The following is a 14,236-nucleotide window of genomic DNA, read 5'->3' as shown; positions in this document are numbered from 1 at the left end:
GTTTTACGCCTAAACCATTTCATAACTGTGCCATCTAAATTGCACATTATAACATTTTACTTAACTTTAAAATATTTACAAAATTTGTTATTTTTGACATTATTAGCCTTTGACAAAGTGAGACATGGTGACCTATTCAACATGTTGTCAGACCTGAACATCGATGCTAAAGATCTAAGAATCCTTAGAAACCTTTACTGGCAGCAAATGGCAGCTATCAAAATTGAAAATGAATTAAGTGAATATAGACCAATTGAAAGAGGGGTGAGGCAGGGATGTGTATTTTCACCAGATCTTTTTAACTTATACAGTGAAATAATCCTACGAAACATCAATGAACATCAGGGAGTCAAAGTAGGCAGATGCAATATCAACAACTTGCTATGCTGATGACACAGTCCTCATTATGGACTTGAACGAAATCTACAGACTCTCCTCACAACAACAGTAGACGAGAGTGAAGAAAAAGGCTTGCAGTTAAACTCAAAGAAAACTGAGTGCATGGTTATCTCAAAACAATCAATTACACCCACATGTAGCACAACTGGCAAGGACGTGAGAATAAAACAAGTCGAAAGCTTCAAATATCTTGGATATACTATAACATCAAATGCAAAGAGTGACACAGAAATAAAGAAAATAATTGCAATGTCCAAGGATACTTTCAATAAAATGAAGTCCATATTCACAAACAGGAACATAACAAATGTCACTAAAATTAACACCTTGAAATCATATGTATGGTCTGTTCTCTTATATGTGAGAGCTGGACACTGAACAAAGATACAGAGAAGAGATTAGAAGCTGCTGAAATTTGGTTCCTTAGAAGGATGCTAAAAATATCATGGACTGAAAGAAAAACAAATGTGGAAGTCATGGAACTGGCAGGATACAAAGGGTCCCTCATGAAAACTATAAGAAAGAGACAAATGGAATTTCTAGGACACATCTGTAGGAAGAATGGGATAGAGAAACAGATGCTATGTGGAGAAATAGAAGGGAGGAAAAGCAGAGGGTGTCAAAGAACTAAATATATTGACAGCCTCAATAACTATGTCACCAAGAACTCAATGAGCAACATCGAGTTGATAAGGAGGATTGACAACAGAGAAGTCTGAAGTCTGGCATGCCATGGTCATCGATGTCTGCCTCAGATTTGACACATGAAGAAGAAGAAGACTGCTGTGTTTTTTGAAAATCTTTTAGGATTTCATAGTATGTCATTTTAACCAAATCTCTGGTCTTCTTGTAGTTCTGTAGATTTGTGGTATTCTCACATTTACTTATTACTATGCAAGTGGCTCACAGTTCAGCTTAATAATGGAGATTCATGCAGGGTAATCAAACAGTAAATTTGAATTTAACTAAAGCATCAGGTTTAAACTAAGAGAATAAATGCATGTGACATGTGAGGGAAGATGGACAACAATCTTTACTTATCGCAAAGCGAAAAAACAAACCAAAAACAACAGTATGCATATTTCAGTCAGTTATTGTAAATTATCATTTAATTTCATAATTGTAAAAAAGTTCTTTTTTGTAAAAACCACTCAAATACTTCTGAATGCAAGTAACACAGTCAGTCCAGTATGCTATATTAAAGCAATTTTAAAGCCTCACCACATTATTACAGGTTAGGCTACTACATCTTTTCATGCTCTGTTTTGACAGTAGCCCTGCAATGTAATTTCCTTTGCAGAACCTTCCATTGTAAGTCTTTAATGTTCAAAACATTGGTCTTAAAGTAAGCAGTTCTCTTTGATCTTTGTATTCATTCTTCTGATTCCTAAACATCTCCTTTCACAGTATCTAACAGTGATCGTGGATCTTCAAAACAATTTTCCCAACGTGACATGTACTACTTTGTAAAATGTTTCATCCATTGACCTGTAGAAAATGGCATGAAACTTGTTTCAGCTTTGAAGATGCATATTCACCTCATTGAGTGTTATCACGTACTGCCATATTTCTCTGGCAAGCTACCATTCATGCAATTCTATACAGTTAGTGTTCTTTTTCTCAATATATCTTGGAAGCTACTACGTATACATGAATTGTGTTGCCTTTCTAGATGGAGATCTTTCTTCATTAAGTTACGTACTGTTGCCTAGATAATGTGGGACAGCTTCAGCAGTTATATTTTTATATAAAAAAGAAATGTGAATTTTTTTAAACAAAAATTTTTTATATTTTTTAAAAAGTGGCTGATTAATTTCCTAGAGTTTAATTAGTCATTATTTCAAACTTAGTTTTATATTTAAGCAAAATACTGTCATTAGCAGAAAAAATATATTTATAAGCTTTCATTATACTGAAACATTAAAGCCTGCTAATTTAATTAATGCAATTAAGAATTGTGTAATCAAAATCTTGTTTTAAAAGCTAAACAATCCAAGAAATTATCTACTTGACTTACTTATCCTGTTGTATTGTGGACAGCATATATGGCAGAAGGAGTAAGTTTGGGCTAGAGTAGCTATATTAACAAAGGACATTGCAAGGTAAAATAATGAATGTAGACAATAGCTTTTCCTTCCAGCAAGTTTTAAATCCTATGCTGAAGGGCAAAACCACAAGCATATGGTAACAGCTAAGGATACCTGACGTGAAAGTATATTTTTTTATCTCAGGAATCAACTCAGACTTGTTTAGTGATTAGGTTAAATTTTATTTTATACTCTTTTTCTCTGTTTTTTTCTTTTCTCTTGCTTCTTCAAGTTATAGATCAAAATTCTACATTTAAGGTGTAAACAACAGTACAGTAGGGAGTTTACCTGTTGTTTTAGCATTCACTTGCTCTAATCCTGGCATGACTGAGGTTAACTTGGCCAAAAGTAGGAGATAGAAATTACATCTACTGTGAGGTAGTATTGCCATTAATGTGGATTTATATAGTTTGGGGTTCTCATTTCAAATAATTTAATTTGTTGACTTACATTTTAGAATATATATTTTATAAATTGGAAGGTGAGCACCAGTGTGGTTATGAAGTATTTTATAGGCTTAGGTCGACCAGATCTCCTGTCTTTCACCTGTGCTATATGGTGTTTGCCAACAGTCAGGGGAGGGGCCACTCATAGTCAAGACTGTTTGTGATGTAATCTTTTGTGACATGGAGATATATATATGTGGGTTAAGAGTGTCTCTCTGGGAGGTTCTGAGACATTTTTTGCAACTGAACGGTATTGACCAATGATAATTTAAGACTTTCTTTTTCTGGCTCCCCATTTTACTAGGTCTTCATCAACAGAGGATCATTTTGAGCAGCTGCCTCCTGTTTACTTTTTTCAGTTAGTTACTAGAGTTTGTGAGGTTATGTGGATCTCTTCTATTGCATAGACTCTACTACTTTCTTGTTAGCAGAAAGGATGGCAAATGACTGTTTAGTTCTTCTGTCTTCTTTTGATATTGCTGTTTATACTGGGAGAAAGGATGGCAAATGACTGTTTAGTTCTTCTGTCTTCTTTTGATATTGCTGTTTATACTGGGAGATTTTGCAAGTCATTTACATGATGAGATAGCTATTCCTTGTTCTCTGTATTTACCAGATCTCTATACTTTGTTTGACTTATCACCACTAGGAGGAAACCTATTTAGATTCTTAAGGGATAGATCTCTTTTGGGACCATTGAGGACTAGATTGGAACTTTGATTACTTTAAATAGATCAATTTTCTCTTATTTGTCTTACTCTCACTCCTCAATTAAACTGGTCTGAAGCAGTTTGAGGATGAGATGGTGATATTACTGACACATCTACCTTAGTCAGATTATCTTCTTCCTTTCTTTCATTGGTTTCCTGTCTTGTCTGTCGTTAGGATTTATTGGGTAGAGGTGTTTTGTTAAAAAAAAGTCCATTTACCATCTTTTATTCTTGGGGATTGCAGGAAGCTACTTGGTAGCACATGGTATTTGCTGGAGTTTCAAAGACTTTAGAATCCCAAATTGATACTGCCAATAGACATGCTGCTTTATCACCTTTGGCTTCTTGTCTTTCTGGCTCTTAATTTTGGAGTATTTGCTTGCAGTGTTTCCCAACCTACCCTCCTTTAGTTCCTCAGTCTCTTGGTTCTCACAATACGATCCCTATTTATTCTCAGCATTTTGGCTTGGCGGACTAATGACAATGATGTTGGTGACTATTCTGGAGACAGTGGAGCATGGAAGCACAGTTACACAACTTCCTGGATGTTTAGAGCTCTTTCATCAGTGATCCATTGGCACTCTAGGTTCTGGCATCAGGGTTGATCGTTCAGTTTACATCAGCTCCACCATTTCTTTTCTGCCTATTATCTTTTTTACCTCCATGATATCCATGGAGAGTGGAGCTCCCTTCCACAGTCATAATTGAGATGTTAGTCATTTTTCTGGGATTCTATTCCCATTTATTCTGGTACCCAAGAAGACAGGAGAATGGCATCCAACCATTGGTCTGTCTCGACTCATCCAATTTTTATATCCTTCTTGCTTCACAATGGAATATTTCCTGAACTTACAATGGCACTTTACACCAGGGCTCTGGATGACTAAGTTTGGTGTTATCAGTGCTTATCTTCATATTTCCATTGCAGTATTTTTCCAGAGGTTTCTTAGGTTTGTACACAAGGATCAGGAGCTACAGTTCCAGATTATTCTTTTTGTCTTGCTTCAGCACCTTATGTCTTCTGCAGAGCTGTATGGATGACTGACTCTATCCTATCAATTAGCAGAACAACATTCCAAGAATCTCCTTTCAGAATCTACAAAAATTGGTCTTCTGTGTCAGATTGGAGAAATATATTTTGTCACCACTGCAATATCTTTTACATTTGTGTGTGTTTTTCAATACTCCACTTAAGTCCAGCTCAACCAATCCCTCTCAGGCTTCAAGCCATGGAAAGAGCCATCAGGCTTTCACTTCTGTCTTCTTCTCCTACTACACAGATAGTTCTCTCTCATACAGGAATGTAGGCATTTCTCAAGCTTCTCATTCCTTTGGGATGGGGGCATATGAGGTCCCTTCACTGGCCACTGCATTTTGGTCCTTTGAATCATCCTGTTTCATTACTCAGGAGCAACATCATTGGTTGAGAACAGTGGTTGGATTGGAGCAACACTGCTATTGGGTCACCTATTCCACCATCTCCATCCAAGATCCACCTGTTAACAGATGCATTTTTTCAGAGATGAGGAACTTACCTTCAAGGTCTGGAGTTCCAGGGTACTTGAACAGGAAAGTAGTCTACCCTCCATATCAACTTTCTCAAATTTCTTGCAGTACATCAGGCAGTGTTCAAGGTCCATCTCTTAAGAAAGGAAAATTATCATGATACATTTCAACAAATCCATGGTTGTATCTCAAATTTCTCCTCAAGGAGACACACATTTTCAAGACCTTTGATTTTGTACCTTGGATCTTCTCTACTGTGCTCATTCCTATTGTATCAGTTTTTTAGCATGTCATGTCCTAGGAGTGATGAAAATAACTATATATCACTTGTCTTGATTCAAGCAGATTCTTCTGACTGAATAGATGCTATATCATTACGTTTTTTCAATGGATTTGTTCTCAGTTTGGGTCTTTAATGATCAATGCCTTTGCAACTTATTGGAACTCTCAGCAGCAGGTGTTTTGGTTTCTAGGACTACATTTGTAAGTGTTGGCAGTAGATGTATTTAGTCAGGATTGGAGAGACTTACATCTATATGCCTTTCCCCTGATTCGGCTATTGCCCTAGGTTCTAACTGTAGTTTGTCCTATTGCTGTTGAGTTTTCTTGGTTTTGCCTTATTGGCCAACTAGAGCATGGTTCCTGCTTCTTCAATATTTGCAAGAATGTCCACCACCCAGATGTTCAGAAACTTAATCTTCATGCTTTAAACTTCTGCAGTTCTTTGCTCAACATAAGGGTTTAACTCCTAATGTTTCTCTGCTTTTAACAAAATCTCTCCATAGGCTAACCAGAATTGTTTATCAATGGAAGTGGAATATCTATCATCATTGGTGTATTCAAATGAAGTTAAACCCTCTTCATTCAGAAGTATATATCATATCCCATTTTTTAATATGGGTATTTGAGAAGGGATTTCTTTTTTTATGGTGACTTTATATAAAGCATCCTTATCTCCTATATTAAGATATTCTAAGTATTGGAAGGTTTTTGAATTCTCAGTTCTGTCAGGCCTTAATTTTCTTTCACCCAAATAACCTTTTCAGTTACCGAATTGACATTTTACAGTTGTTTTACATACCTTAATATGGACCATCACTTGTGGACAGTCATGAGTAAAGCTAAAGGAGATCTTGCCTATCCCTGCTTTTAAAAATGTAGGAAACTTAATTCACCTTTTACACAGTTTTGGGTGGCAGATGGAGACTTTTTCTCCAGAGTGTTTGAGTGTGTTCCTTCACTCTTGGAGAAGAGGGTGAAGTTGGAGGTATTCCTACTAGGGACCCTTGATGTTTTTCCCAGATGTGCAAGAGTAGCACCAGCCTCTGCAAGAACCTACTTGTAATTCTGGTTCAGATTTGATAAGAAGTTATCTGGTTGAAGGGGGAATGGCCCTTCTCTTTGATCAATTTTGATTCAGTATATTGGTCATAGAAGGTGGTCCACTATCTTTTCATAATTCTGAATGTGCAATAGTCCCTCCCTAGGCCCTTGGTTTAGCACAGGTTACATGTTCTCTCCATAATTCCAGGGGCAAGAGGAGTACTTTGTCTATTTAGTTGGGGAGTGAGGATGAATGTTCATAATTTCAGCCCAGATGAATTCTGCTCCTTTGGTTTAGTACAACATACATGATCTTGTCATTCTTAGTATGAGGTGTTGCCTTTTGGACTTTATCAAATTGAAGAGAAAATTTGTCCACGTAGGTATTGCTTACTTTCATATCCTGATTGCAATGGTATGAAATGCATCACTCTTGTTACAGGTTGTGATTCAGTCAAAGTGTATACATACACATATGTATATAAAACATTGTGGTTCAATAGCTCTAGCCACTAGTGTAGGATATAGTTACCTCAATTCCTTAATTCCAACCCCAAGTTGTGGAACCTTGGCTATCTGGTTGGGACTTCTGGTGGTAAATTTCCCGAAATATTTCTGACCAAAGTATAGCACTTGCAGCCCACTAAGAATTTGGTTTAAATACTTTTGAACAAAGTATCACTAATTTAACATTGTTTAGTCTTATCAGTTGCATTCTGTTACTGTGTCACAACTTCAGTTTTCATTTTATAGTGTAATTAATTATATATTCCATAATACATTATGTTAAGCTTATTATGTTTTAGCACTATACTCCCAGTATAGTCCTATATGAATTTTCAAGAATGATAAGAATGTAGAATAATATAATTACAACCACACACTATTTGTCACAGTGATTGATCAGCAGTTGTCATTGCTGATGATGAATTTTTCTCAGTTCAGAGCTCTTTAGTTCAGTTGGGATACAATGCACAAAGTAGTGTTCATAATACTATTCATATAGGTCATTTGTTACAACAACAATTGTTATGGTGTGAATTCCTTTTAGAAGCTGACAAAGTATTGTGTAATTAATTATATTTGTTATATGTTATTTTTCATATATATTTTTAACACTACATTCTTGATAGGTCTGGCATGGCCAGGTGGTTAAGGCACTTATCTCGTAATCAGAGGGTCGAGGATTTGAATTCCCATCACATTAAACATGCTCCCTTTTTCAGCCATGGGATGTTTATAATGTGATAGTCAATCCCACTATTACTATTTGTTGGTAAAAGAGTAGCCCAAGAGTTGGTGGTGGGTAGTGATGACTACCTGCCTTCCCTCTAGTCTTAAACTGCTAAATTAGGGAAGGCTAGCTCAGATAGCCCTCATGTAGCTTTGAGTGAAATTGAAAACAAACCAAACCCTGGAGATTGATGTCAACTTTTGTACAATTTCTCATTTTGATATGGATTTTTATTATTATTATATTGCTTGTCTTCAAATATGTAATGATAATAATTTGTTATTATATTGCTTCCATTTTAGAAGTGATTGTGCTTGATAACCAGTTTGAAAAATGTCAGTTGCATATTTTGATATTCAAGTAAACTGAGTTATTGGTAAAGTCTTATAATAATTGTATTATGATCAGGCATAATTTTGTTTTTAAGTTTACATTTAGCCAGTCTGCACTTTTGTGTGATTTTGACACGCAGATGTAATCTGTATTGGAATTCAGTTTTTAGAAACATTGTTAATTAAATAAGTGAGATTAGATTAAAAAAATGCAAAAGATGAAGCCAATTTAATTATTTAACTTTATGTATAATTGTTTTTTTTTAATAGAACATAATTTTGTTTCAAGTAAACCACAAAATGATAATTAATGTAATGTCTAGTTGTAAAAAATATTGTGTTTACAAGTGTTGTTTGTAACTCACAGGAAGGATGGACTCCACTTCATATGGCCACAGCTCAGAAACAACAAAATGTGGTGAAGTACTTGTTAGAAATGGGTGCTTTGATAAATTCAGCTGATGAAGAAGGAAAGTGAGTACAGTACATTTTTAAGACTAGTAAGCCAGCTCACTATTTTTTCAGTCATAAATTCAACCATGGTTCACTGTCGCATTTTTGAACAATAACGTTTTTAATGTTAATTAGTAACTTTATGATACATTTATATTTTATTAAGTTTTTTAAGCTACAAATGTAGTGAATACATTTATCATGCATTGTTTACATTTTTACTGTTGAGTTATTTTTATTTCTTGAACTCTCTGAGATTTAATCTATTAATTTAGATATAATTGTTTTTATGATTGAAAATTTTTCCTGCAACTGTGGCTAACTGAACAAAACCTTTGCAATGGTCTTTTCTATCTGAGACTTGAGGTGTAGTCTTAGTTTACAGAATTGGAGCTTTTTTTTCCAGTTAAAATACAAGGTCTTAAAGCCTTATTCATATTGAATTTGACATAAAAGTTTGTGATGATTTGATGCCAGTATTTAATAAACATAAACACATGTATGCAGAATAGAAGTTATAAATACACATTTTTAAATCTAATGTTAAACTTACATTTATATCAGTACTTCTGTAAATCTTTTGTGGATTGCAAAAAAATGTTTTCATACTGTGTACAGGTCTTATTCTATCCAAAACTTGTTTGTTATACCAGTTACTGTGTAGAGCTTAACAACTATTAACAAAATGGTTAATAAGAGACTAATATTATTGAAAATAAAGCAAGCAGAACAGTGAAAAATAGTGTCAGAAAAAGTAACGTATTTTGAGGTATTTCTCTTTAGTTCTGTGAAACAGGTCTTCAGCACATTTCAACTCCATTAATTTCTTGAAAGAATCTAATTAACACTCAATATCTACATTAATGCTGAAGTTAAATGCTGACTCTGTCAGCCAAAACCATTGAGAACACACAAATCATTCATTGTTCAATGTGATAAGACATTTAATGTATTCAGCAGGTTGTGAGAAAACTTGACTCGATTGTTCAAGTTCCTTGTTACTTCATGTGTTTTGGAACTCTGCTGTCTATTTCATTCACATTTTCCTTTGACTTTTTTTTTTTCCTTCCTTTCTTATCAAGTTATTGCATAATATCTACAGACCTGTATCTTTCAGTTTTCATGAGTATTAAGAGAGAAATGTGTAAAATGCATTAATTTTTGTTTTTCATCTATTACATAGGACACCACTTATGCTGGCATGTAAAGCTGAAAATGCTCCTTTAGTGTCTTTGTTACTCAGAAGTGGAGCCAATATGGAAATGCAGGATAATCAAGGATGGACTGCTTTAGATTTTGCAGCTTTAACCCATAAATCGGAAATTATAGATATGTTAACTCAAAATTTGAAAACAGCTGAAGAGGGTAAAAAAGAAAATGGTATGCTGTTATTTTACATATTTTCTGAATGGGAACAGGTCTTAGGGTTTAAATACATAAACTTGATTTTATTTGTTCAAAATTCAAACTTCTTATTTTTTCCTTCAAAAATGTTATATGATCTTTAATCCACCTCATCTCTTCCTTATATTATTTGATTTATTTATACTGGAAGAAATGTTAGACAACATCATACTTAGAAACATAAATCATAAAGATTTCTATAATTTTTAGAAGTTCTTGTGCCTAATAAACTGATTATTTGTTAAATCTACATGTAAAAATATTTTCTTGACATTAGTGATATAATTTTACTAATAACTTTAGTTAATTGCAAATATCACAGAGCAATGTAAATAAATTCATTTCTGCTTTGAAAATTATAAAATAAAATTTAGTTTATTAGTTGAATGTTTGAGTTATTGTCTTTAGTTTGGTAAGAAAAAATAAAATCATTTAAAATTATAAATGATGTGTTTGAGCTTTATTTAAATTTTGTGAGCTGGGAACTTGAAATGCAAGTTGTGTACTGTGTGCATCATGACATGAATCACAGTTATAGTTGTTGTAAAAACTGAACTACGTTTCCATAACAAATGTGGGTTGAACATCTGTTGACGTACTGAAGTAAACTTGTACTTTTATTCTAATTTTAGCTGTTTTTTTTAAGTTTTAAAGTTACCACTGTTCTTGTTTTTTACATATAAATTGGTTGTTTGTTGACAAAAATTGATACAAATATTCTTTAGTCTTTAGCTCTACTTGTGTGCATGATAACTTTCAAGCATCTTGTTTCTAAAATATTTGAGCAATGAACATTTTGAAAGTTGTTCCAAGTGACTTTAATGGTGTGTAACAATCACACAAAAACCAATATATGCATAAGTTTTTACAGTTTTGAATACTGTTACTTTATTGTCCTTTTATTTGTGTTAAAATGGAAAGGTCACAACATTCATACTTTGGGTCTGTCTGATTTATGTTACATCTTGAATTTTTTTTAACTCTCTGAAATTGGCTTGGTCACCGACCTTTTAACCCTTTCACAATTGGTGTCTTTAAACAGTTTATTTTCAAAATTTTATTAAATAAATTTATTATTACTATACATATCAGTGAAATTGGCATTAAAATGTAGTTTATATTTCACATTTTAATGTATGTATGTTTTAATTTTTTAATTCAAAAGAAAATATATTTATATAAAAAGTAAATATTGATATGTGTGTATCACATAGTACTTCTTCATGTCTTGTTGCTCAGTTTATATATTTTAATGCCTACCATATACATCTACCATTAATTAAAGAATAAGAAACATGAATTTTAGATACTGACAAGTTAGAATATGAATGTGGAACATCCTACCACTTTGATTTGCTGAGAAATGAATGTTTCTTGCAAATCAGCTAAGGTGTCACCTTCTCATACTCCATTCTTTGCAAACCTCTTGTTTAGTTCCATCTACTTTTATCAAGGGTCTGTTTACAACCAATAGAAGGGACATGTTGTGCTTCATGCATACAGTTGTTTGTTAAGAACTTGGAGGAGAAAATAATTTTGCCAAGACTGTTGAATGGTGATGATAAATTTTAGCTCTGAACAAAAAATAATTTAAATGAATATGCATAACAATATAGATATATTTACATTTTAGAAAGTGGCATGAGGTATTATGCGTACAAGTGTAAACTAAAAAAAAAAATACAAAAATATGTAAGTTATACAAACTCTGATATACAGAATTGTATATAAAAATGTTTGAGAATGAAATTTCCAAAATATACGTGAAGCTCTGCACAGAAAACACTATGAAATGAAGGAAAGTAACATATATACAAATGTATGAATAAGAAAAGAAATTTTGTAAAATTATTTTGAACAAAAACATTATAAGAAAGGACACATTATTACACATTCAAATACAGTTAAAATTCTAAGATGCTACTGTCTAACATATTTGCTAGTTTTAGAGAAAAATAAATGTTTGTTAGAGTAAAATAAATAACTGTATTTGTAATAGGAAAAGATCAGACACTTTTACCTAGTATGTAAACAATGCTGTAGTGAAACTTTCATAAACAGATTAATTTTATGTTATAACATGCAAGTTAAATCAGTTGTGATAATTTAGAAGTTTTTGTTATGCACTAAGTAAAAGCTTAGCATCTTTGAAGAGTATCAATGATATGATACTCTTTAAAGTGTTTCATACAGAGGTACACATCACAGAGTGTACACTTTGTGAGTATTCTGTTGTCTCTAAGGCACAGACTCCATCTTGTCTTTTTACCCTTTTTAACAAGTGTTAGATAATGCCTGTCAAGAGTAAATCTCAGATGAGAAGAGTCCTGTGCAATTCTTCGTGATGACGAGGAACCCAGTTGAAGTAAAAATGTATCTCAAGATGGCTGGTATTGGTATTAAAACTTTTATCAAAATGTAGTAGAGAACAACATTTGAAGCTAAAGATGACCTAAGAAGGTCGAAATGTTGTTCTTTACTATATTTTTAAAGGTTTTAATACCCATACCAGCTGTCTTGAGATACACCCTGTGCAATTCTTGTAAGCAGAATACTAGAAGGACTAGATCTATTTTGAAGTAAAGGCTGAACAAGATAAATAACCAGCCCTATTCTGAAGTACTCCTGTGATAATTCTTGTTGATTGGTCTTTGTTTTATACAGAATAAAATCATTGATTATGATCAAATCCAAAAGCCAGGAAAACATGTTTTTGTACCATTTTATTGACCTTCATCCAGTTGAATAGTAGCTGAGGAATTGGTCATTGAAGTCTACTTCTTTCATAAACTTGTTCTAGTCTGTAATTAGTTGAGGTTTTGTAACTTCAACATTTCTTCATCTTCTTATAGTTGTTGTGGCACTGGAGTGTAAAGTAGAAATGGTGTATATGTCATATGTCTTGTTTGTCTTGTCTGTTCAATTCACTGCTGTCAGACTTTCACATTTAGAAATTGTGCTTCCCTTTTTTTTAGGATTGTTGCAACCAGTTCTTATGGGCAACCAGTTCTTTCCTTATCTCTGTCCTTGCTGCATGCCCTGCAAGCATTAAGTTCCAACAGCCAACAATTTATTATCAAGTAAACAAGGGGAAATGTAGAAGCTGTCCATGAAAAGAGTGTCCTACTCTGTTAAATCTTTCCATCAGGCCCATGACAACATTGTCTGCTAAACCTGTGGCTGACATTTGTCTCTTCTTGCTTGTGTAGATCTTGAATTTTAAACAGTATTCGCTTAGAGCATCTATCAGGACTCGCATTGTGATTGGAGAAAAAAAATCCTATATTTTGTACCCAACATTTGCTCATCTACAGACAATTTCTTGTAAGAAGAATAGTGAGAAACAGTGGATTTCAGAAGAATCTCTGTGACAAGTCTGACCTTATAAAGTTTATCATGGTTAGGGTTAGTCCTATAAAGTGTTAGAACTAATATCAAAATATAGATATTTATGGTAGCTAAAAAACCTGCTTCTAGAAAATATGTTAGTAAACCAAGCATTTTGAAAGGGAAGATAGATAGATCAATAGTCAGAAATGGAAGGATGAGGCATAAGGCCCATACCAATAATGAGGTTATAGCAAGATAAGATGTTCTCAACAATAACATCTGTCCACAATATAGTTTTTTTCTTTTGAGATGTTTCATTCTGGTGATTCAGTTTTTATGTGTATATCTGTTCATTTCACCTACAATTAGGTGTGGAGCTTACACTGTAAAAAGAAGTTTGAAAATTGCAGTTGGTTTATTCAAAGAGATGCTTTTTCAGGAAATAGGTTCACCTCTGTTGAATGTATCTGATGTATTTTTCTCTTGTGATCTTGCCCATGGCCATTATGTTATTACTTTGCAGAGGCTTCTTTTGTGAGGAAAGATCAGTGCTAGCACTCACTGGAACTCCAGCCATTCCCCTACTCCTCTTATCTTTTCCTTTTCCCTGTAGTGGTGATGCTTGCTCTGATGTACCTTGCTGTGGTGAATCCAGAACATCCTCATCCAAATGAGTTTCACCAAGTACATCTTGATCTGTTCATAAGACAGAGCCAAGAAGAGCTGGTTCTGTGTTCAGTGACCATTTGGTCTTGTAAATAGGTTCAGTCAGAGGCATTGACACTGAAACATAGGTATTTCCTCTAACTGAATTGCTCCTTCTTCTGATGAGAAGGAAAGGTCCATAAGGAACTGAATATTGTCCTGAAAAGAGATTTATTCTTTTTCAGCTCCTAACTTTTTTGCTTTAATGTGTATCCACTGGAGAAAAAACCCAACAAAAACCAAAAACATTCCATGTAAATATATATATATATATATATATATATTCCCTGTTGTACATATACATATG

General features: G+C 33.6%; 1 protein-coding gene across 1 annotated transcript in view; it reads left to right on the top strand.

Moving 5' to 3' along the window:
- LOC143258599 (uncharacterized) overlaps positions 1 to 14,236 on the top strand; it is a 71,774-nt gene that overhangs the window by 16,403 nt on the left and 41,135 nt on the right. Inside the window, exons 4-5 of the mRNA XM_076517795.1 lie at positions 8,405 to 8,511; positions 9,674 to 9,870. Coding sequence (XP_076373910.1) covers positions 8,405 to 8,511; positions 9,674 to 9,870 — 304 coding nt within the window. The remainder of the gene's footprint in view (positions 1 to 8,404; positions 8,512 to 9,673; positions 9,871 to 14,236) is intronic.

Source organism: Tachypleus tridentatus, chromosome 8, assembly GCF_004210375.1.
Source record: "Tachypleus tridentatus isolate NWPU-2018 chromosome 8, ASM421037v1, whole genome shotgun sequence".
In the NCBI taxonomy this organism is placed as follows: Eukaryota; Metazoa; Arthropoda; class Merostomata; order Xiphosura; family Limulidae; genus Tachypleus; species Tachypleus tridentatus.
Note: the sequence above shows the minus strand (reverse complement) of the source record. Positions and strands in the feature narration are given on the sequence as shown.